Source organism: Schistocerca serialis, chromosome 5, assembly GCF_023864345.2.
Source record: "Schistocerca serialis cubense isolate TAMUIC-IGC-003099 chromosome 5, iqSchSeri2.2, whole genome shotgun sequence".
NCBI lineage: Eukaryota > Metazoa > Arthropoda > Insecta > Orthoptera > Acrididae > Schistocerca > Schistocerca serialis.
This window is the reverse complement of record NC_064642.1, coordinates 497,237,707-497,261,774: the sequence shown is the minus strand read 5'-3', so window position 1 is coordinate 497,261,774 and position 24,068 is coordinate 497,237,707. Positions and strand designations below refer to the sequence as shown.

The window sequence follows — 24,068 nt, the reverse complement described above, 5'->3', positions numbered from 1 at the left end:
AACAAAGTCACTAAACAAATGTACATCATTCTGATGTGTTTATTTTTTAAGGGCTCCATACACTTTGTGCCCAGCGGTCTCATACTGTAGGTACCCAGGGTCCCCTGCGTGGCGTAAGATGGCCCTGTTCAATATGTTGCAAGTGTCACTCGTAGCCAGAACATTCAGTGTAGTTGTGAGGGCATGATGTTGGAGCTAAATGAACATGGGTGCTTACGTAACCAAGGTAGCTGAAGAGTTTGTCACTTCAAGAGGCACTGTATTGAATATTTATACTGCATGCAGGGGACGTGGAAAAACACCATCCACGAAGTCACAATGTGCATGAAAAGTGTATGTTGCCTGATCATGACAGGTGGTCATTGAAGAGGATTCTGTCAAAAAATAACAGGACAACAGCTGCGAAAGTAACTGCAGAACTGAATATCACACTAATGAACCCTGTCAGCACTAAAACAATATGGAGGAAACTCAATAACTTGTGAACAGCAGTGCAAGCTGGAATTCCAAAACCACACATCAGTGATGCAAATGTCTGTAACAGGAAAACATGGTGCCGAAGCCATGGGCTATGATGCAATGGAAGAAAGTCATTTGGTTATGTGAGTGTCGTTCCACACTGTTTCCAACTTCTGGTCAAGTTTACATCTGGCGTATTCTATCCCAAGCCTATGCTTGCTGCCAAGAGTGAAAGGAAGGGGGTTTGGTCATGATTCTGACAACCATATCATGGTATTCCATGGCCCCAAGTTGCTCTGCAAGGTTGCATTGCTGCCACGGATTATGCGACTATTTTGGTTGAGCAGGTCCACCCCATGGCACAATATATGTTCCCAGTGGTGATGCTGCATTTCACAACAGGGCCTCTGTTCATAAGCTCGCATTGTGCAGGACTAGTTTTGTAAGCAGGAGGATGAATTGTCACATCTCACCTGACCACTACAGTCACCACATCTCAATACTACTCAGTCTTTGTGGTCTACTTTGGAAAGATGGACTTGTAATGGCTATCCACCTCCATCATCATTACCTGAACATTATTTTGCAGGAAGAATGGTATAAGGTTCCCTCGACAACCATATAGGACCTGTATTTATCCATTCTGAGATAACTGGTAGCTGTTTTGAATGCCAACGGTTTACTACACCATATTAGGCATGGTAACATGTTGTGTTTTTAGTGTTTTCATTTTTTCCACCCCTATAAATTGTACGTTGTTACCTTAAACCATTTCACTATTTGTATTCTACCTAGGACTTTCCAATATTGCTTTGCAAGCTATATTTAGTATTTGCTACTTTAAGTTCTCCTATCTACAATTTTTTAATGTGGAAAATTTCAAGTTGCACCATAGCTCAGAGTCCATATTAAACTGTAGAACCCCTTACAAATGGCTGGGGAAGTCAGTTTAAAGACTGGAGAAAGACAATGGTGTACCACTTCTAATAGAACCGTATCCAGCAATGGACTGTGATGTTCAATGAACCTTTGTGATGATGACAGCTTTACGTACATATCCACCGTACTAGGGCATTCACCTCCTGAATGCAAGTACTGGCCAACCATCCAGTCTCTTTGTAATTTTTAAATCCAATATATTAATGTGCATATGTTAATTAGGAGGTGAGTTTTCAATGCATCTAGGCAGGGTTTATGATCCAAACGTTATTTACTTTTCAAGAGTGAAAAATACAAGGATGCTGTAGAGTTGAGATGATGTGAAAGGATACAGTCATCAATTATGTAAATAAAAATGTTTGTACTTCAGAATAGAAATATATAGTCACTGCACGTATGATGTACCTTGTTTAAACACAAAAAGAATTTAATTTCTAACTAAGATGTTGAAGCATCATGTAATAGAAATATATCACCTAAGATCAAATCCTTTTTGCATATGACCGAAAGTAACAGTTTTAATCATCACCTCAAAGAAGTACAGTTATATTATTAACTAGAGCCCGGCATTGCCCGGGTACTGATTTTGTCTGTTTTCTTCTAGAAATGAAAACAAAAAAATGAGCTATTTTTCTTGTGTACAGTGTTTTTATGCTGGGTTTCTACAACACAACTTTGTAACAGCTCTTCATAGAGCTAAATCCTAAAGTCATTTGCGCTTTACAATTGAAAGTTGACTGTAGGAGTGACTTAGTAGTAAAGAATAAATGTATTAAAACTTTATGCTAGGTGCAGCACTTTTTCACACCTCTCAGTGTTTATGACTATGTGTCGTACAAAGATATATCTGTGCAAGTACAAGCCGTGGCCTATGACTGCCTGCAAAATATTTTGTGAATAGAGTTAGGACAAACAAGTAATAAATTTAAATGTGATTCTTGAGTTTCTCCCGGCGTATTTGATAATCAAAATATCCACGGGTGTGCTGCCGGTCTATAGTGTCCAACGGGCACAATATTTCGGCGATCATACATGTCGCCATAATCAGGTGAACTGACGGACTGAGCTCCTGTGAACGTGCCGGCATGGAGATCCGTACACTATGGCTGCTCAGAGGGAACTGGGTTCGGTCGCGGCGGCAGCCGATTTAAATACCCTCCGCCCGCGGCGCGCTCCCTCCGCCGTCCGCACCCCGCGCCACGGTCGTGCGGTGGAACAGATTGCGACGGCGTCTGAGATGACGTCGGTGTGATGGCTCTGTCCGCCGTGGTCGTCACAACTATACGTTTGTTCGATTTACTCTTGATTAACCCAATCGCTGGTTCCCAAGCCTTGCTAAGATTATAGCCACAGTCACGGTTTATGAGGTCGTCATTGGTGCGAATTTCGATGGCCTCTCTAACAACGCTGTCCCAGTATCTCGACATCTGTACCAGAATCCTCGTGCGGTCATACTCCATGGCGTGATTTTCCGACAAACAATGTTCAGCGACCGCCGACTTGCTCGGATACATCAGTCGAGTGTGCCTCTGGTGTTCACGGCATCGATCCTCGACGGTACGCATCGTCTGACCAATATACGACTTGCCACATTGACACAGAATCTGGTACACGCCGGCCTTCCTCAAACCGAGGTCATCTTTGGCGCTCCCCAAGAGTGCACGAGTTTTATTTGGAGGACAAAACACAGTTCTGACCCAGTGTTTCTTCAGAATGTGGGCGATTTTCCGCGAGAGTGTGCCTGTGTATGGAATAAATGCAGTGCCTACCTCCTCCCTCGTGACTTCATCCATCTCAACAGGTTGTGCTGCAGTGGTTGGGCGGAGAGCACGTTGAACCTGCCACTCTGAGTACCCATCTTTTCGAAATACAGTTCTCAGATGTTCCAATTCCTGGGGTAGATTCTCTGCATCAGAGATAGTGCGCGCCCTATGTACTAGAGTTTTAAGTACCCTATTCCTCTGTGAAGGGTGTGGCAGCTGTCTGCGTGCAAATACAGATCAGTGTGCGTTGTCTTCCGATACACCCCATGACGTAGGGTGCCGTCAGCCCTTCTCTTGACCAGGACGTCAAGGAAAGGTAATTTACCCTCTGTTTCAGTCTCCATAGTGAATTTACAACACATCTAAACTCCATACACCCCAACATCAAATTCACTATGGACACTGAAATGGAGGGTAAATTACCTTTCTTGACGTCCTGGTCAAGAGAAGGGCTGACGGCACCCTAGGTCATGGGGTGTATCGGAAGACAACGCACACTGATCCGTATTTGCACACAGACAGCTGCCACCACCCTTCACAGAGGAATGGGGTACTTAAAACTCTAGTACATAGGACGCGCACTATCTCTGACGCAGAGAGTCTACCCCAGGAATTGGAACATCTGAGAACTGCATTTCGAAAAAATGGATACTCAGAGTGGCAGATTCAACGTGCTCTCCGCCCAACCACTGCAGCACAACCTGTTGAGATGGATGAAGTCATGAGGGAGGAGGTAGGCACTGCATTTATTCCATACACAGGCACACCTCGCGGAAAATCGCCCGCATTCTGAAGAAACACCGGGTCGGAACTGTGTTTTGTCCTCCAAATAAAACTCGTGCACTGGTGGGGAGCGCCAAAGATGACCTCGGTTTGAGGAAGGTTGGCGAGTACCAGATTCTGTGTCAATGTGGCAAGTCGTATATTGGTCAGACGATGCGTACCGTCGAGGATTGATGCCGTGAACACCAGAGGCACACTCGACTGATGTATCCGAGCAAGTCGGCGGTCGCTGAACATTGTTTGTCGGAAAATCACGCCATGGAGTATGACCGCACGAGGATTCTGGTACAGACGTCGAGATACTGGGACAGCGTTGTCAGAGAGGCCATCGAAATTCGCACCAATGACGACCTCATAAACCGTGACTGTGGCTATAATCTTAGCAAGGCTTGGGAACCAGCGATTGGGTTAATCAAGAGTAAATCGAGCAAACGTATAGTTGTGACGACCACGGCGGACAGAGCCATCACACCGACGTCATCTCAGATGCCGTCGCAATCTGTTCCACCGCGCGACCGTGGCGCGGGGCGCGGACGGCGGAGGGAGCGCGCCGCGGGCGGAGGGTATTTAAATCGGCCGCCGTCGCGACCGAACCCAGTTCCCTCTGAGCAGCCATAGCGTACGGATCTCTGTGCCGGCACGTTCACAGGAGCTCAGTCTGTCAGTTCACCTGATGATGGCAACATGTATGATCGCCGAAATATTGTGACCGTTGGACACTATAGACCGGCAGCACACCCGTGGATATTTTGATTAAATTTAAATGTCATCCACAAGGCAGCAGTTTTTCATGCAGCTCAGTGTTTGTGATATCATATCTTCTGAACTATGGTAGGCACTTGGTTCTTACAAATTTCTGCACTCCACAATTTTTCATATACTTGGACTCGTGCAGCAGCTCAGGATAACAAATAGGAATAATAATGTAGAAGTTATCCATCCCACAGTTGTGTATCTACAGGCGCTAATTTATCAGTGGAATGTAATGAAATTGTGAAGTGCATTGCCAATGCATGATTTACTTATGAGACAACTGAGGTACATGAATATTTTAAGCCAGAACAAGTGTAAATCTTAGAAATGCATGTAGTACATTTCTTGTCATAAGCTTATCTATTCACTTCATATTATATGGCAAACAAATTGCTCATCTAAATTACTTAAAAGCATTCTGGCACAGGCTTTAAAAACAATTTTATGTATTACTTAAACCTCGGATTAGTTCAAAATATAGAAGAGATTAGTATAAAAAAAAAGCTTTACCAGCAAGGTGTCAGAGCCACCCACAATACTGAGTCCAAGTCCCATTTTGTCCTTATTTATCTCCACAGTTGTCTCCTTCCCTGGCACAATCTCACATGTTGCAGGATCAGCTGGTGGTTCCTCTGGAGTGGAAGACAGACGTTTACCAGATGGAGAGGGCGACAACCGTGCCGAGGGAGAAGTATCGGTGGTAGTCACCAGTTCAGTCGGACGAACCGGTGATGGTTTTGGCACACAGGTCCCAGGTGACAGAGAGTCCACCAATGTTGGAGTTGACGTTGGAGAAACAACACGGACCGTTTTTGGTGATGGTGTTTTTTGTGGTTTGGCCAATGGTATTAATGGTTTTGGAAAAAGTCCTGGAAAAAAGATGTAACTCAGGCAAATGCAATCAAACTACATAGTTTTAACGTAGATATTTATGTACACAGGAGAGTGATTTACGACTTTATGTTAATGAGGGTGAAAAAAATTAATGATTCAGCTAATATTTTACAGGTTATAAGGTGTAATTTCCAATGAGCTTCAGTCTCTCTTAATTGACAGACACATCATTTTTTGCTTCAGCTAAATGGCACAAATGTTTATCATTCAGCAAAATAGCCGGTACTCACATGACCATGCATTTTATTTCATATCCACAGCAGGTGTGATGAAAGGCAAGGCAGAAACACAGAATTAAAAATTAATACGTAGAAATGCAATTTTGCCTGTTGCACTCAAACTGCCTGATATGACAATACACAAAAGCGTGCTACTTTTTATTTTGAGGCATTGTTCTTTCCAATCAACGTAGAGAATGTTGGTGAATGAATCAGTTTTGATAGATACACAAAAGACTTCAATATGAATTCATCATCAAGGAAGTCAAGTCCTATGCCCACTTATTCACACACACACACAAACTTGGCACTCTTCTTTTAAGTGGGTGGTAAAATAAGTACTCCCATTTTTGTTACTTCTTTTGTATTTGGTTTGTCTAAGTGTCGTGGCTATTCTGGTCAGCAACAAAATTAGGGCATGCTCTGACATGGAACTTAGGAAACTCGCATTATCTGGAGAGCACGTCAAGGTAAAAAAAGGTACAGAACAACTAAAAAGCATACAAGGAAATCATACAGTCATCTCATTGTTCAGGAAATTGACAAAGCAGCTGGTTTAAGCCACTTCAATGAATAGCGGACTCTGATGATTAGCCAGTTGGGAGTGAGTATCATGGAAATGCCAACCTTCATGGATGTCCATCAGCTTGTGTCATTAATTACTTTTCATAAGTTGATGACTAATACTGTAGCTAATGGTAGATGTCAGAATGTCTCACCTTCATATCTAATTTGAGAACATGAATCATGAAGCAATGGAAATCAACTGTGTGACCAATCTGGATGCAGTGTGTTGATAGTCATGTAACACTATGCTGGGGTAGTGACATAAAAAGGAAAATATGAAGGGGAGGACTGATGGGCCCACCATGATAGGTGCATGCATCACAACTGACAATATTAGGTTACGGAGAGCAATTACTTGGACCTCTGTATATCATGTAGCTAAACCACCAAAGACCAGAAGTATTTCCCAACAGACATAGCACCCTTCTGCAGAACTACTTCCTTTGTCACAAAGCCAAAATCTTGCTACAATGGAGAACCATGATGACAAGCAACAGTTGATATCTATAAAAAGACATGTACCTAACAATCCCAATTTACTCCCATATATGTTCTCATCAAGTAACAGTCATGAGCTTGCAACCTCATCTCAGTTCACAAACATGTTAATAAATTGTATATATATTTTTGGTGTCAACTGCTTCCATTCAAATCACTTGGCCTTAAACAATCCATTCTGATCAAACTGCAGTTGAAAGTTCCTGGCAGACTGAAACTTTGTGCTGGACCGGGACTCGAATCTAGGACCTCTGCCTTTCATAGCTGAAGGCATAAGTCCCACATTCAAGTCCCTGTCTGGCACACAGTTTTTATCTGCCAGGGAATTCCACATTAGCGCACAGACTGATGCAGAGTGAATATTCATTCTGAAAACTGTAGTCGTTTTGAATGATAAAGATGGGCCAACATGCTGTAGATGGCTGATTATAATGTTCTGGCTGAGTAGGGCGTTTCCAACGTAGAAATTTATTGTCTGTATAAGAGGGTTAATTAATTAATTAAGAGTGTTCTTGATGCAATTAAGAAGATGACAAAGAACAGAAATGAGATCCGTCTCATAATGGATTACATTAAATCCAACTGATTAGAAACTTACCGCCTTTTTGCAGAGTACATGCATCAATTTTCCATCAAAAAACCACCCAATAAATAAAAAGTGCTGATTGTGCATTGTGAATAACAATGGAAGATAGGAAATAAAATGTATCTGCTGCAACAATTCACAAATTCAGCTTGGCGGCTTTTCAGTACTCAGGCAGTTTGTTGCTACAGGCTTCTTCAAGCACATACATTTCATGATTCTTCAAAACAAAATAATCGTAAAAACTGAACACACACAGTAGCAGTGCAGGCATTAATTACATTATCAGAACCAAGCAACAAACTCTGAATAAAATTAAAAAAAAATGTGAACAGTGCATGACTAATATACACATGCTTATGCTACATTCCAGTGCAGTGTCACAATAAAAATGCCTTGAGTAAAAAAGCTTCACAGCATAACATTTAAACTCAGAAAGTTAATCATAAAAATACAAACTACATAAAAATAGATAAAATATCTCCAATTACTGAAATGACATGACATGATAACATACAAAAGAAGAAGATATTGAAGGAAGGTTTAAGCAGGGAAAGTGGAGGGAGGGGAGAGAGGGGGGGAGAGGGGGTGAAGGGGGAAGGGGGGAGAGGGGGGGAGGGGGAGGGAGTGGGGAGGGGGAGAGAGGGGGGGAAGAGAGAGAGAGAGAGAGAGAGAGAGAGAGAGAGAGCAGAATATTAATTTTCAAATCTTTTCAGAAACATATCCAGCTATGGGTGAATTGTGACAATGGAGCACCTTATCACAGTGACTTCGTGAGAGGATTCTGCCTCATATCTGATACGTAATGTTTAAGAAAGAAATGGATGAACCTTTGTGTTGGTATAAGTCCACGACTCATGAAAGATATCAATGAACACAAAGAACAATGAAATTTAAACCAGATATTTTTGTATAGAATACTGAGCAGGAAATCCATACTACTATCTGGTTACATTACGACCAGGTTGAACAAACTGCATGAAAACTTTAATGGAAGCAGCACACAGCTGCAGAAATTCATTGTTGCATAAACACTGGCTACAGCTCTGTAATTGATCTTTATTTATCAATCCACAGCACTGACAAAGTTCAATTATGCACTTGTAGGCAATCTTTGTGTGTAAGAATGAATTTCAACATGCATACGCTCCCCCAAATCGGCCAGTGATAAAGGTCACAAAGGAGATGTCATTTCAAGTCAGTATTTGAGGGAAAAAGGAGGAAGCAAGGAAGCATGTTACTACTAAAATGTTATTTCAGTAAAAGGAGTCTTTTTTTTCATATTTACATGGTTTTAGCCCACACAGTGTTCAAGTGCTTGAAAAAGTATTTACAATGAAATGCAACAGCTGCAAAGCTGAACAGCCAATGTTTCTCAGTCCTCATCAATTTATCCATAAAACAAGTTAACGCTATGAAAGCATGTGATGGCAGATAACATTTACATAACCATAACTGCAGGTATTGAAAAAATAATATTTTATGTACACGGCTGAGCAATAATGGATATGTCAAATGGAACAAACGAATGCTAATATTTGAATTTATTAATGGTCTTTCAAGATCTGATTCATTGATGAATACTGAAGAAAGGACAAATAATATGCAGTCATCCTGAAAGATAGAAGACATTTCAAACACGGTTAATTCCAATATTAAACATACAATGCAAGAAAGCTCAAAAACAACTACTGCCATTAATGCTCTCAATAGTGTGCCACTTGCACTAATAAAATTACTTCCAGGGTAAATGTGGCCTAAAATTGCTCAAATCCTGGGGGCAATGGTAAAAGACATCATTAAAATTCTCCAAACACAACCACAAAGTAAATGTAAATTTATAATCAATAATGGTATAATTTACATCACAAAAATTTTCAAAAAATTTACTGACCTTATTCGTGCAGTTAAAAGCACAATATAACCATCTGCCTAAAAAAATTTCTGATCTACCACTGCCAATCTATTGAAAAGGTTTGGAACCACACAACTTTAAAAAATTAAACTAGATTTGGCATTTCCTGGAGTACTGTACTTGGGATTTCCTCCTTATGAAACAGGAAACACACATGTGACTATAAAAACTGCATTTTGTTGAGACAGAGGATAGTAATGTAAGGCACTGAATATAGCAATAATTAAGGAATGTGCAATCCTTTATTGAAATCCACTAGGAGAATGTTCACTGAACGAAAACTAAGATATAACCATATGCCAAATGAAAACATGTTTATCCCTTAAGCATTGTACCAGTAATAACAGGCAGTGAATTCCTCCACCTTGAGACAATAGCTGTAAATCCTGAGTAATGATTTCTCCACTGCTTGAGCATACCTCCTTGAAACTGAATTAGTGCCACTGTACAATATCACAATCACCTGACATACCCAAAAATGTTTTGAGACTGGTTAGTAAAGAATAGAGAAATGTGAAGATGGTGGTTTCAAGACTTCATTTGTTCCAAATAATCTCCACACACTTGAATACAATGAACAGACCATTAATAAAACCATGCGAGACTACATGAAAAATCATCTTTGAGATGTTATTCAATTCACACATCATCCTGGCTTGAATTTCAGTTATATTGTCAAAGTGCTGACCCATCATGTGAATTTTTGCCCTTTTTCTATCTGTGGTAGGTTCATACTGATAACGCCAAGTCTCATTATCTGTGATAATTTTTTCGAGAAAAGAACTGTTCATGTTCTCCACTTCAATCAAGTTGTGACAGGCATACACAAATTTTCATTTTTGTTTGGAAGTCAAGGAGTGCGAAAGGAAAACTTTGCACTACTTTTTCTTGTTCGAACGATTCTGGAGGATATCTTGAACACTTGGTTTAGAGATGTTGTTCCACTGCAGGTTGTGACAAACTACAGTTACATGTCCACTACATAACACTGCGAGCTCGGAACATACAGGTCAACTGCACATCTGCTGTTTACAATAGTAAGTTCTAACTGACACCATAATCACTGTGCTGACATTTCCTGTACACAAGGAATAAAATCAGTCTCTGAACTTTTTGGATGATGGTGTATGTTACTGATGGCAAACTTACACCATAGTGGTTGCAAAATGCTTACTGAAACTCAGCATTTTGTTCTTAATCGAACGGCATTTCTCAATTCCAAAAGTCACTGAACACAATAATTGGCATAATTTAAGAGAACTGTTTAAGAAACTACGAGCGGCGATGTGCCTACTCTTTGATTAAAACTACTTGTTTGATGTTTTCCATGGTGCACTACATTGTTAGCACATGAGCTGTCAGCTGCTCCTCTGTTAATGCCTGCACAACAGACAGCAGGTTGCCAACACGGATGGAATGAAATTTTGCTCACAACAACAGTTAAATAAGCTGCTGGGCAGTGCTCAATAGCAGATTACAGAAGAACACTCTGGTACTCGAAAACTGCAAGTGAAATTACTCTTAGTTGCAGTGTATTAGCAATAGCAGACAGTCTGTGTGTGGTGCTGGGAGCTCCAATTGGAGGGACTAATGTCTAGAGTATGAAGTGTCTACTAACAAGTAATTTCAGTTGGACTGTACATGGAGTGCCTTTTCATAATTATCTTGAAAAGTAAACACCTTTCCAAGTTCACAGCATGCAATCGGTATAGGGACTGTTGTGTGTGTCATGTGGATATTATACAACTTTCTGCACTTTAAGTAGACCAGACCTTGAAGAGTCATTGAAAATTATGTAACAGCAAACTGCAACAGATCCAATCAGGTAAAGATCAGAAAATACAGTCAGAACAATGATGAAGAAAGACACTCCCCAGTATGACTCACATCAGTGCCTGCCAAGCTCACACTCTTGGTGATGGTAGAGAATATAATAAAAATGATTATGTCCAACTAAGAATGGGAACGATGCAGACAACCACTTATCACAGATCTCTGTAAACTAATTACGTGTTAATAATGAAGAACAGTTCAACTTCAATAAGGAAACTTTTATAAGCCAAGAAATGGTCTACTCGCTTAAAACTTCTCTCTACAAACTTTTGAAATTGTTAAGCGCTTATCAAAACCAGTGACACCGAGTACAATAAAAATGTTTCTTTCTATAATTCTGGTTGGTTCTTTAGTAGTCAAGCAGAAGAGTGGCAGCCATACTCATGAAATTTTTTATTCACTTCCCTCTTCTGTTTCTGTTTCCTTCACTTGTGTCTCAACCTATTTGCCTAGTAAAGATTTTGTTCACATTTGTCATAAAACTTTTATCTTCTGTTCCATATTTCTTCACGTTTCTTTTCTTTTTCTTCCATTTTCATCTGGCCACTGATCCTGTCTTTATGTTTAGGTCTTCAAGGATGTTTTTTGTGACTGCTCCCTCCACCCCCTCCCCCTCCAACAAACAGTCACTTTTTAATTTACTTTTCTCATCACTATTGAGCTCCTGATTACTATCAATTTTTTTGTCACTGTTGGTTTTCTGTATTGCTGTGGGTCTTATGTCATGGTATTATATGACCTATTTTCATCTTGTTGTTAAATTGCTGTTATGTCTATCTTGTTTCTATTAGTGGTCAAAGAAGTGATTTTTTGAGGGAAATGTGTGATGTAGTATCTGTATCTTCTCTTAGTTCAAGAGACATGCCCAGTCAAAGAAATGAATAAGGATGTTCAATATAAAAGGTGCCCCATAAAGAATACAACTTTCAAGTGCATAATATTATATAAATTTATTGATAAAATTAAGTAATTTATATATTATTGCAGTGTATGCTATCTATGGTTATGTATGGAGTACGATATTAGTCAAATGCCCTCCACAACTCAGCAGGTGCACATTTGTTGCTTTGATGAAATTTTCCATAATTTTTCGGTATTCTTGCACTTCTAGTTTGAAATTACAAAGTGAATCTCTGCAATTGATGACAGTTTGTTGGCATACACAGGAGATTTCCAATACCTCCGCAGAAAGAAATCACATGGGGTTAAATCACAAGATCTGGGAGGTTAGTTCATGTTGTCATTGCGAGAAACCACTCATCCAAGAAACATCTCCTATAGAACATCCATCTTGTTGAAGTCTAACCTCTTCAGCTTTCACACAATCCAGTTCAGAACACAGAAACACTCTTAACATGCTGCAGTGGCATTTGCTGTCTATTGTTAATTCATTTCCAATAATATCTTTAAAGAAGTACAGCGTAATTAAGCTCCCAGCCCATATCCCACACCAGACATTAACTCAATGTGCAAGTAATGGTTTCTCCATAATAACTCAAGGGTTTTTTGTGCATAAAAACCTGCAATTTTGCTAATTCCTGAAGACATTACACAGAATGCGCACCTCATCAGTGAACATTATTTTCTTGATAAAATTGTTGTCCCCTCTTTATTTCGCAAAGACCCAATGAACAAATGCTCAGAGCTTTTTGTGATCATTTGTCTTCAGTTTTTGTGTTAGTTCAATTTAATATGTCCAAAAGTGCAGATCTCTTTCAGAATTTACTTCACATTGGTTCTGGGAATATCCTGCTGTTGTGAACATCACTAAATAGATTTCACTGGACTTACAGCAACATTATCACTCAGGGTTTAATGTCCACAACCAAACAGAGTTTCTCAAAATTAACAATCAGTTTCATCATAGTCACCTTACTCTGTGCATTACATTGACCAAACATTCCACGAAGTTTGTGAAAAATTTCTGCACAACTCATTCACCCCACTATTAAACAAGTTTTCACTAAGATAGCACACTGTCCCATTATGAAGTGTTCCATTTATGTCCAATGCTGCCAGCTTACTAGAACAGAAATAATGGGCATTTCAAAAGTTGCATTCTTATGGGACACTCTTTATTAAGGTAATTAATAATGACTTCTGCTACAAGATGAACAAAGATTTGTCTCCTTTGGCACTGTATTATTTGTTTCTTAGTTTTTCTAAGTACATTTCACTTTTCACAGCTCATAGAGCTTGTTGTCTGTTATGCAGTTCACCAAAAAAATTTCAAAACGGAAAAGTCTGTCTCTTACTTCATTTCAATTACTAATCTCACATTAAAAATGTCTCAAGACTTAAGTATGACACACACACTGAAACAGTCTTCAGCTTTGTTGGATCCATTAAGTCAGAGCAAGAGCTAACAGTTGGTGTATACAAAGCAAGGCAGCAAAATGATTACATCCTTTTCACTATGCAGGAAGTAGTAACACACATGATTGGAAAATTTTCAAGTAGAAGACACTGTAAGATATTGCCACACCAACCTATTTAGAAAATTGCTCGAAAAGATATTCAGACTTTTCTCAAAATGAAATCTATGCGCGTTCTTCAGCCATCTAAATGTCACTCCTGTAGAGAATATGTAAATAAAAACAGACTAACAACAGCTTTCTCAGATACACATAAGCAATCAGTCTTGACATTTCATCAGTGTATAGAAGTAGCAACACTGATAAAGTCCCACAACAGGAAGAGTCCACTACCACATACTTTCTAACGAGTTTCACAGTATAAGTGTAATTAATGTCACATCACTTCTTTCTTCTTTGGCAAGTCTTTCAGATAAATAATTTTTTTAGAGTGGCTATAAACCTTTTGATGTTCTTTATGCTACAAGTCATTAAATACACAATAATTTTTACCTCCAAATTAAAATTTGTGAATAAGTCACACTACAGTGCCTTTTAACTAGATAACATTTTTATCTTTATTTTCAACATCACATATGTGTAGATGAGAATAAATTCCTTGGTACTACAAAATAACTTTTAAAATAAAAATTAAATTGTTTGATAAGTCCTTCAAAATAAACAAGTGATTTTCTGTATGTTAGGACACAGTGTCAAGTTTTAATTTTGCTTTGAGATGTGTGTCACTCTTTTTTTCTTTCTTTTTTCCCCGCAAAAGACATACTTGGCTTCTCCGGCTCCTTTGGTGTTGGAGAAGATGCTTGTTGAACTGGCATACTTTCTCCTGGTGATGGAGTTCCAGTTGCATTCTTCTTTTCCTCCTCCTGCTTGGCTTTGTTTGGGTTGCACACAATCAGTGTGACCACACCCTCTGTCTTTTTCAGAAGTGATGCCGCCTTTGTGGGAAACAAAAAGAGTACATGAGATTGGTTTACCTCAACTAAATTTGAAATGGGTACAAGGCAAATAAATTAAGCTCATTGTGTTATCATTGTATCTTACATTTGCATACAAACATTAGTTTCAGTAATACCTAATGGCAAAGAACAGTATGTACAAAGAATTACATTTATAAGAACACTGCTTTTACTAAATAATGCAACAAATTGATTCTAAATAAATTGTACTTACTGAATCATAATCAGACCCAAGAAGTGTGTCCTTGTTAACAGCGAGGATCATATCTCCTACAACAAGGCCAGCCTTAAAACACAGTGAAAGGAAACTCCATTAATACATATACAGAAATCTGGTTTAAATAATACATTTAATTGACGAGTAAAAAAAAAAAAAAATCTGGAAGGAAAGGAATTAGAGGCACACTGTGTACAACTAATCTGATGAGAACTCATCAAACAGTACAGAGTTCAGAATGTGTGGAAGACTTATTTCAGCTCGGTTTATATGTCTGTAACAGCAAGTATCAGTTCTAATGAATAGCCTAGTGATTGTAAGACAAAATTTTCATTATTGGCACACTCATCGAATAAGAAAACCTAAATCTTTGCTTGCTCATGCAATAAAATTACTATCGAATTGATCCAGACTTAGATTTCCAGATTATGTAGCAACTGCCTTCCTCGGTTTCTGTTGTACTTTTCATGAACTTCTTGTCTCATGAATTCCTGAGCGTATCCTTCACACACCTATTTTAATACTCATTTCTGTCACTTCATTCAATTTATTTCAATTATCTTCAGCAAACATTCCACACTTTGGGAAATTAAAATCATCACTGTTCATCCTGTTCTACATGATAATTTTTTATGATTTCTCTTATAAGAGTGTGTAATTGGTTTCTGTTCTGCTGTTGTTCAGTCTGCATCCTGGACATGTCGTCACAGTCCTATCAAAATCAAAATGATAGGCTTCATTAAAAGTGACATGCTACATTCTTCTCATTTTCTTGAATTCTATTTGTTGTTTACGGACTTGAAGATAATAATCTATTCTCATTTTCCACCCTTACTGTTTGCCTCATATTGTCCAACAGGTAACTTTACGGATTTTCAAAATTCAGTTGAAATCTTTGTAACAAAAATTAAATGTTTATCTGAATTTTTAACCCTCTCCCCCCCCCCCCCCCCGCCCCCCCCAAGAACAATGGGCCTTGTCGTTGGTAGGAAGGCTTGCATGCCTCAGCGCTACCGATAGCCATACTGTAGGTGCAGCCGCAACGGAGGCGTATTTGTTGAGGCCAGACAATCCTGTGGTTCCTGAAGAGGAGCAGCAGCCTTTTTCAATAGTTGCAGTGGCAGCAGTCTGGATGACTGACTGATCTGGTCTTATAACATTCATCAAAATGGCCTTACTGTGCTGGTACTGCAAATGACTGAAAGCAAGGTGGAAACGACAGCCATAATTTTTCCTGAGGCCATGCAGCTTTACTATATGGTTAAATGATGATGGCATCCTCTTGGGTAAAATATTCCGGAGGTAAAATAGTCCCCCATTTGGATCTCCAGGCAGGGACTACTCCGGAGAACGTTGTTATCAGGAGAAAGAAAACTGGCATTCTACGGATCGGAGTGTGGAATGTCAGATCACTTAATCAGGCACGTAAATTAGAACACTTATAAGGGGAAATGAACAGGTTAAAGTTAGATATAGTGGGAATTAGTGAAGTTCAGTGGCAGGAGAAGCAAGACTTCTGGTGATGTGAATACGGGGTTATGAATACAAAATCAAATAAGGGTAACACTGGAGTAAGTTTAATGAGGAATAAAAAAACAGGAGTGTGGATAAGCTACTACAAACAGCATAGTGAATGCATTATTGTAGCCAAGATAGACCTGAACCCCACACCTGCCACAGTTTACATGCCAACTAGCTCCGCAGATGATGAAGAGATTGAAGAAATATATGATGGGATAAAAGAAATTATTCAGATGGTTAAGCGAGCTGAAAATTTAATAGTCATGGGAGACTGGAATTTGATGATAGGAAAAGAAAGAGAAGGAAAAGTAGTAGGTGAATATGGATTGGGGGTAAGAAATGAAAGAGGAAACTGACTGGTAGAATTTTGCACAGAGCATAACTTAATCATAGCTAACACTTGGTTTAAGAATCATGAACAAAGGTTGTATACATGGAAGAGACAGGAGACACTGGAAGGTTTCAGACAGCTTATATAATGGTAAGACAGAGATTTAGGAAGCAGGTTTTAAATTGTATGACATTTCCAAGGGCAGATGTTGATTATGACAACAATTTATTGGTTATGAACTGTAGATTAAAACTGGAGAAACTGCAAAAAGGTAGGAATTTAATGAGATGAGACCTGGATAAACTGGGTGAACAAGACGCTGTAGGGAGTTTCAGAGAGAGCATTAGGGAATGACTGACAAGAATAGGGGAAAGAAATACAGTAGAAAAAGAATGGATAGCTTAGAGAGATGAAACAGTGAAGGCAGTAGAGGATCAAATAGGTAAAAAGACGAGGGCTAGTATAAATACTTGGGTAATAGAAGAGATATTGAATTTAATTGATGAATGGAAAAAATATACACACATCAAAAACACTTTTGCATAACCCCGGTTCCCATAACTCCTGAAGATACACATTGACTGTGGATATTGTATCACAGACACAATCACTTTGACTGTTAAGAGATGCCACTAAACCAGCCCAAAGAGGTAAACAACTGTGTATGAACAGTGGCTATTAGATGTAGGGGGTCCGACAGCAGATCAGTTCCAGTCATTCCACCAGGAAGGAGGTACACGGCTCGTGTTGTCTGTAGTTCAACCTTGTCTAGACGCTAACATCGCGGTTCGATCGCATCCACATTGTTACTTTGTGCCAGGAAGTACTCTCAACAAGGGAAGTGTCAAGGCCTCTCAGAGCGAACCAAAGAGATGCAGTTCAGACATGGAGGAGTTACAGAGAGACAGGAACTGTCGATGACATGCCTTGCTCAGGCCACCCAAGGGCTACTACTGCAGTGGATGACCATTACCTATGGATTATGACTCTGAGGAATCCTGACAGCAACACCAACATGTTGAATAATGCTTTTTGGTCAGCCACAGGGCATCGTGTTCCGACTCAAACTGTGCGCAATAGGCTGCATGATGTGTAACTTCACTCCTGACGTCCATGGTGAAGTCCATCTTTGCAACAATGAAACCATGTAGCATGGTACAGATGGACCCAACAACACGCCGAATGGACCGCTCAGGATTGGCATCACGTTCTCTTCACCGATGAGTTTCGCATATGCCTTCAACCAGACAATCGCCGGAGATGTGTTTGGAGGCAACCCGGTCAGGCTGAATGCCTTAGACACACTGTCCAGCGAGTGCAGCAAGTTGGAGGTTCCCTGCTGTTTTAGGGTGTCATTAAATGGGGCCAACGTATGCCGCTGGTGGTCATGGAACGCGCCGTAGCGATTGTACGACACGTGAATGCCATCCTCCGACCGATAGCATATTGGCGAGGCATTCATCTTCATGGGATCACAATTCTTATCCCCATCATGCACATCTTGTGAATGACTTCCTTCAGGATAATGACATCGCTCAACTAGAGTGGCCAGCATGTTCTCCAGACATGAACCCTATCGAACATGCCTGGGATAGACTGAAAAGGGCTGTTTATGGATGACGTGACCTGCCAACCACTCTGAGGGATCTACGCCGAATCGCTGTTGAGGAGTGGGACAATATGGACCAACAGTGCCTTGATGAACTTGTGGACAGTATGCTGTGACGAGTACAGGCATGCATCAATGCAAGAGGATGTGCTACTGGGTATCAGAGGTACTGGTGTGTACAGCAATCTGGACCACCAATTCTGAAGATCTCGCTGTATGGTGGTACAAGATGCAATGTGTGGTTTTCATAAGCAATAAAAAGGGCAGAAACAATATTTATGTTGATCTCTATTCCAATTTTATGAACAGGTTCCGGAACTCTCGGAACCGAGGTAATGCAAAACTTTTATTGATGATGATGATGATGATTGGTTTGTGGGGCACTCAACTGCATGGCTATCAGCACCCATACAAATTCCCAACCTTTGCTCAGCCCAATCTCGCCACATTCATGAATGATGATGAAATGATGAGGACTACGCAAACACCCAATCATCTCGAGACACTGTTATTCATGCATTAAAAATACAGTAAATGAAGCAGGTGAAAATGAGTACAAACATCTCAAAAATGAGTGACAGGAAGTGCAAAATGGCAAAGCAGGGATGGCTAGAGGACAAATGTAAGGATGTAAAGGCATGTATCACTATGGGTAAGATAGATACTGCCTACACGAAAATTAAAAAGACCTTTGGAGAAAAAAGAGCAACCTGTATCAATACCAAGAGCTTAGATGGAAAACCAGTCCTAAGGAAAGAAGGGAAAGCAGCAAGGTGGAAGGAGTATATAGAGGGTCTATACAAGGGTGATGTACTTGACAATATTATGGAAATGGAAGAGGATGTAGTTGAAAATGAAATGCAAGATATGATACTACATAAAGAATTTGACAGAGCCCTGAAAGACCTGAGTCTAAACAAGATCCTGGGAGGAGACAACATTCCTTTAGAACCACTGATAGCCTTGGGAGAGAGAGCCATGACAAAACTCTCCCATCTGATGAGCACGATGTATGAGACAGGTGAAATACCCTTAGACTTCAGGAAGAACGTAGTAATCCCAATTCCAAGGAAAGCAGGTGTTGACAGGTGTGAATATCACTGAACTATCAGTTTAATAAGGCATGGCTGCAAAATGCTAACATGAATTCTATACAGACGAATGGAAAAACTGATTGAAGCCGACCTCGGGGAAGATCAGTTTGGATTCCGTAGAAATGTTGGAGCACCTGAGGCAAAATACTGACCCTACGACTTATCTAGAAAATAGATTAAGGGAAGGCAAACCTACATTTCTAGCATTTGTAGACTTAGAGAAAGCTTTTGACAATGTTGACTGGAATTCCCTCTTTCAAATTCTGAAGGTTGCAGTGGTAAAATACAGGGAGTGAAAGGCTATTTACAATTTGTACAGAAACCAGATGGCAGTTGTAAGAGTCGAGGGGCATGAAAGGGAAGCAGTGGTTGGGAAGGGAGTGAGACAGGTTTGTAGCCTATCCCCAATGTTAATCAATCTGTATATTGAGCAAGCAGTAAAGGAAACAAAAGAAAAATACGGAGTAGGTATTAAAATCCATGGAGAAGAAATAAAAACTTTGAGGTTTGCTGAAGACATTGTAATTCTGTCATAGACAGCAAAGGACCTGGAAGGGCACTTGAACGGGATGGTCAGTGTCTTGAAAGGAGGATATAAGATGAACATCGACAAAAGCAATACGAGGTTAACGGAATGTAGTTGAATTAAATCAGGTGATGCTGAGGGTATTACACTAGGAAATGAGACACTTTAAGTAGTAGATGAGTTTTGCTATTTGGGGAGTAAAATAACTGATGATGGTCGAAGTAGAGAGGATTTAAAATGTAGACTGGCTATGGCAAGGAAAGTGTTTCCGAAGAAGAGAAATTTGTTAACACTGAGTATAGATTTAAGTGTCAGGAAGTCTTTTATGAAAGTATTTATGTGGAGTGAAGCCTTGTATGGAAGTGAAACATGTACGATACATAGTTTAGACATGAAGAGAACAGAAGCTTTCGAAATGTGGTGCTACAGAAGAATGTTGATGATTACATGGGTAGATTATGTAACTAATAAGGAGGTATTGTAAAGAATTGGGAAGAAGAGGAATTCATGACACAACTTGACTAGAAGAAGGAATCAGTTGGTAGGACACATTCTGAGGCATCAATGGCTCACCAATTTAGTATTGGAGGGAAGTGCGGAGGGTAAAAATGGTAGAGGGAGTCCAAGAGATGAATACACTAAGCAAATTCAGAAGGATCTAGGTTGCAGTAGTCACTCAAAGATGAAGAAGCCTACAGAGGTTAGAGTAGCTGCATCAAACCAGTCTCTTGACTGAAGACCACAACAACAAACATTTGAATTTTTAAAAGTCAAATAATATTTTACCATATTTATTAACACTACTTCAAAATTAAGCAAATGGAAAAATGACGAGTAATGTCCTTGGAGAAGAAATAAAGTGTTTCCCGTCACTGAACTGGGTACTGTAAATCTGATGTTTCATCTACAGCAGTTACAGTTCTCTGTTTAGCTATAGATCTTGTAGTTTTGGTGCCACATTTACAATTGTTATAGTCCATTTTAAAACAGTCTGGACTATTTTTAAGCAGAAGAGAGAGTAAAACTATAAAGACGTCACATGGTGTTACTATGGAAACTGAGTAGCTGACGTAACATTACTGTCAACCGCCATGGCGCCACTACTCAGACCGAGCTTGTCATCCAAAATGCCCTCTAAAGAGACCACACTAGAATCCGGCATATAAGCTGGCTCAGGACAGGTCTAAGTCAGTTATGATATGACATATGGAGTGTGCAGAAAGTATGCACGCAGTTTGGCTAGGTGACACTATCGTGGACTGTAATTGTCAGAGGAGTAATTCTGATAAGGTACAGACTGGATATTGCTTTAGAATATGGACTTATATTAGTTTGCACTGATTCTGAGGAGAATTCTGAGGGTATCTGTAATTGTAAATAAACCAGGGCAAGTACCCTGCTAGCTCTTAAGTAGTTCACCTTCACACGAGTGGCAACATGGATGAAATCTGTGATGGGTACAAATTGGATCTTGAACATATTTGTAATTAGATGAAAATGTTGATTCTTCAACCATGCACCATTTACATAACTACTAACACAAACCACACAGGGTTATCAGGCACTAACAACAGCTACACTACAGGCAGTGTAAGTGTTAGTGAGTGTATGTGGGATGTCTCCCACAACACTGGTGTTTGCCACTTTTCCATCGATTAACTAAGAACATGAAGAGTGGGTGCTCACCACCAACAATTGCAGTTACACTTTTCAGCTTATCAAATTTATGATACAGAAAGACAAATTGCCATGTTTTTATCTGGGAATATTGAACTGTATTATATAATACAGATCCTACAGCTGTTAACAAGTCTGGCGGAACCTGAGTTACCTAGAATGCAGTGGCGACTTGTGCTCACTTTTGTTGGTGGGCCCCACACAAAAAGTTAGAAAACTCTGCAACAGAACTGTTGTGAAGGGCTCATTATATAACTTCCATTTATGTCATAATGCTTAAACGTATTCTAAATATGCTGTTATAAATATAATCGAAGAAATAGTGTAGCTAATAATAAAATATATACAGATGTGAACTCAATTTTTATTTATTTATTTATTTATTTATTTATTTGTGTGTGTGTGTGTGTGTGTGTGTGTAATTTTTATTGAATAACTTCACGGGTTTGGAACTGTTTGGGTTCAAACCGAAGTTTGCCTGCTCTCCTTTTGTTGATGTTCATATCTATTCTAGGTATGTTTCTGTAGTGTAACCTTGGGAGGAAGCATCTAACTTCTTCCCCACTGGGAATGCACCAGAGGGCAAACATAGGAACCCTCCTGACTTTTGGCTTATGGCAAAAACTCATGAAAAAACCTTGGTTAGTAGTGGTTTCAAATATATTTTACCCAACTAGCATGTTAACTAATGGGGTATCTATGCTAGCAGGTTACTTATACAGCTGTTGTGCATGCCTATGCTTCTGACTGGCAAACATGTCAATTATTCTGTTGTAGAAGTTTGGAATTTCACTGATTTCTTCTTTACAAATGGAACAAACCGCCAATGAGTTCAGACTTTCTTGACCCATACTGTTCATGAGGAAGGTTTTCATTCTTTTTAAAGTGCTGAAACTACACTATATTTCTGGTGTTGAAACAAGTAGTTAGTGCAATTTGCAATGTTTTGTGTACTTCAGTGAACGATTCTCCGCAGGAATGTTCCACAAGAAAAGTAAACAGCTCACAAACCAATGTAATGCATTTAAACGTATTGCTATGATGAATCACTGTCAATTCATTTTTCAATTTATAATGGCAAATACAGAGACTGTATCTTATTGAAAAAGTATTGACTAAAGTGGCATGGAAATGTTCTTTGAAAGAAGCAAACTTTTTAGATCAATAATTTCAAAGATACTGAATACATGAGAGTTTCCTTCCTTCCTTTCAGTTGGTTACTCACAATATTTCTTTGTTATCTGTTACAAGATTAGGTTGAGTGCTATATTTGGAACGTTTTCTTGAAGGAGCAAAACATTCATCTTCAGAAACTCGACACCTTCAAATGTTCTCTCATATTTAAGAAACAGCTGACTCAAAATGACATAATGTATTGAATATAGTAACTTCATTTGCACTCTCATCTGAACTGTGTTATACAAAATATCAACATGTTTCATAATCTCACAGAAAATTTTTTTTAGAAGGAAGTCTGGATTGTGAAGTAAATCTCTCAAATCAAATGCTTCTCTTATTGTAATATCATCCCAAGAATCTTCTTCCTCAATCTCATCAAAACATTCCAATAAGTGTAATTTGTTTTCTTGAACATTAGTTACTACACAATGCTGGAAGGTGCATCTAGTTAAAGAGACTGAATAAATTCTCTTGTTGCAGTGTCTGCAAAAAATCACTTTCTTGGGTGATGAACAGAAAAATATTGTAAATCCAGAAATATTTGTGAAGTACAACCTAACAGACTTTATGGTTTTACTAGAAGCATTCTGAATAACCAAATTCATTTGGTGTGCATAACAGTGGACATACTTGGCATATGGGAAAGTACTCTGCATCACAGTCTGTACACCACCATGACTGCTGCTCACTATTGGGGCACCATCATATGTCTGAGTAACGAGGTTTTCTTGAACACTGAAACGTTACAGACTTCTTTTTAGAACCTAAATGCTGTCCCATCATCAATATTTTCAAAGGAAAGGAATCTTTCAACAGCTTCCTTCCCCTTAATATTCTGCACTATAATGACAATGACTTCTCCACATAATAGCTGTTGTTTCGTCTACCTTCACAGTGACAAAAGCGGCAGCATTGATGTCTTTAATCAGTTCTTCAATGTAAACTTTATACATACTAGCTAGAAGTTAATTTTGTAACATGTGTGACGTATATTTACATACAGAAGTACTAGAACTACTAAACTGATAATCAAACATGCTGTCAAGATTTTGTAGAACAGATAACAAATTTAAGAAACTGCCACATTTGTCTGACTCCCATTTTTCATTGTGAGCCCTTACTGCTAACTCTTGAGTTCCACAAAACATTAAGCACTCGACTGTTTGATATGTGTGTATTCTTCGTCAATAATTCATTACGTTTCTGAATTGACATTTTAAACACCAAATCAATCTGAGCAGCAATGTTAATTGTGCCAAATATTTTGTATTTACAAACATTTTCTAAATGTAGCCAACTTTCTTCATGTTTCTTAATTTGTTCCCTTAATTGCTTTAGATCCTTACAGCCAACTATTGTCCACAATCCTTCACCATCA

The 24,068-nt window shown here is 39.3% G+C and overlaps 1 protein-coding gene across 1 annotated transcript in view; it reads right to left on the bottom strand.

Moving 5' to 3' along the window:
• LOC126482030 (multiple PDZ domain protein) overlaps positions 1-24,068 on the bottom strand; it is a 1,476,438-nt gene that overhangs the window by 32,762 nt on the left and 1,419,608 nt on the right. Inside the window, exons 17-19 of the mRNA XM_050106002.1 lie at positions 14,751-14,822; positions 14,344-14,515; positions 5,208-5,566 (exon numbers count right to left, since the gene is read on the bottom strand). Coding sequence (XP_049961959.1) covers positions 5,208-5,566; positions 14,344-14,515; positions 14,751-14,822 — 603 coding nt within the window. The remainder of the gene's footprint in view (positions 1-5,207; positions 5,567-14,343; positions 14,516-14,750; positions 14,823-24,068) is intronic.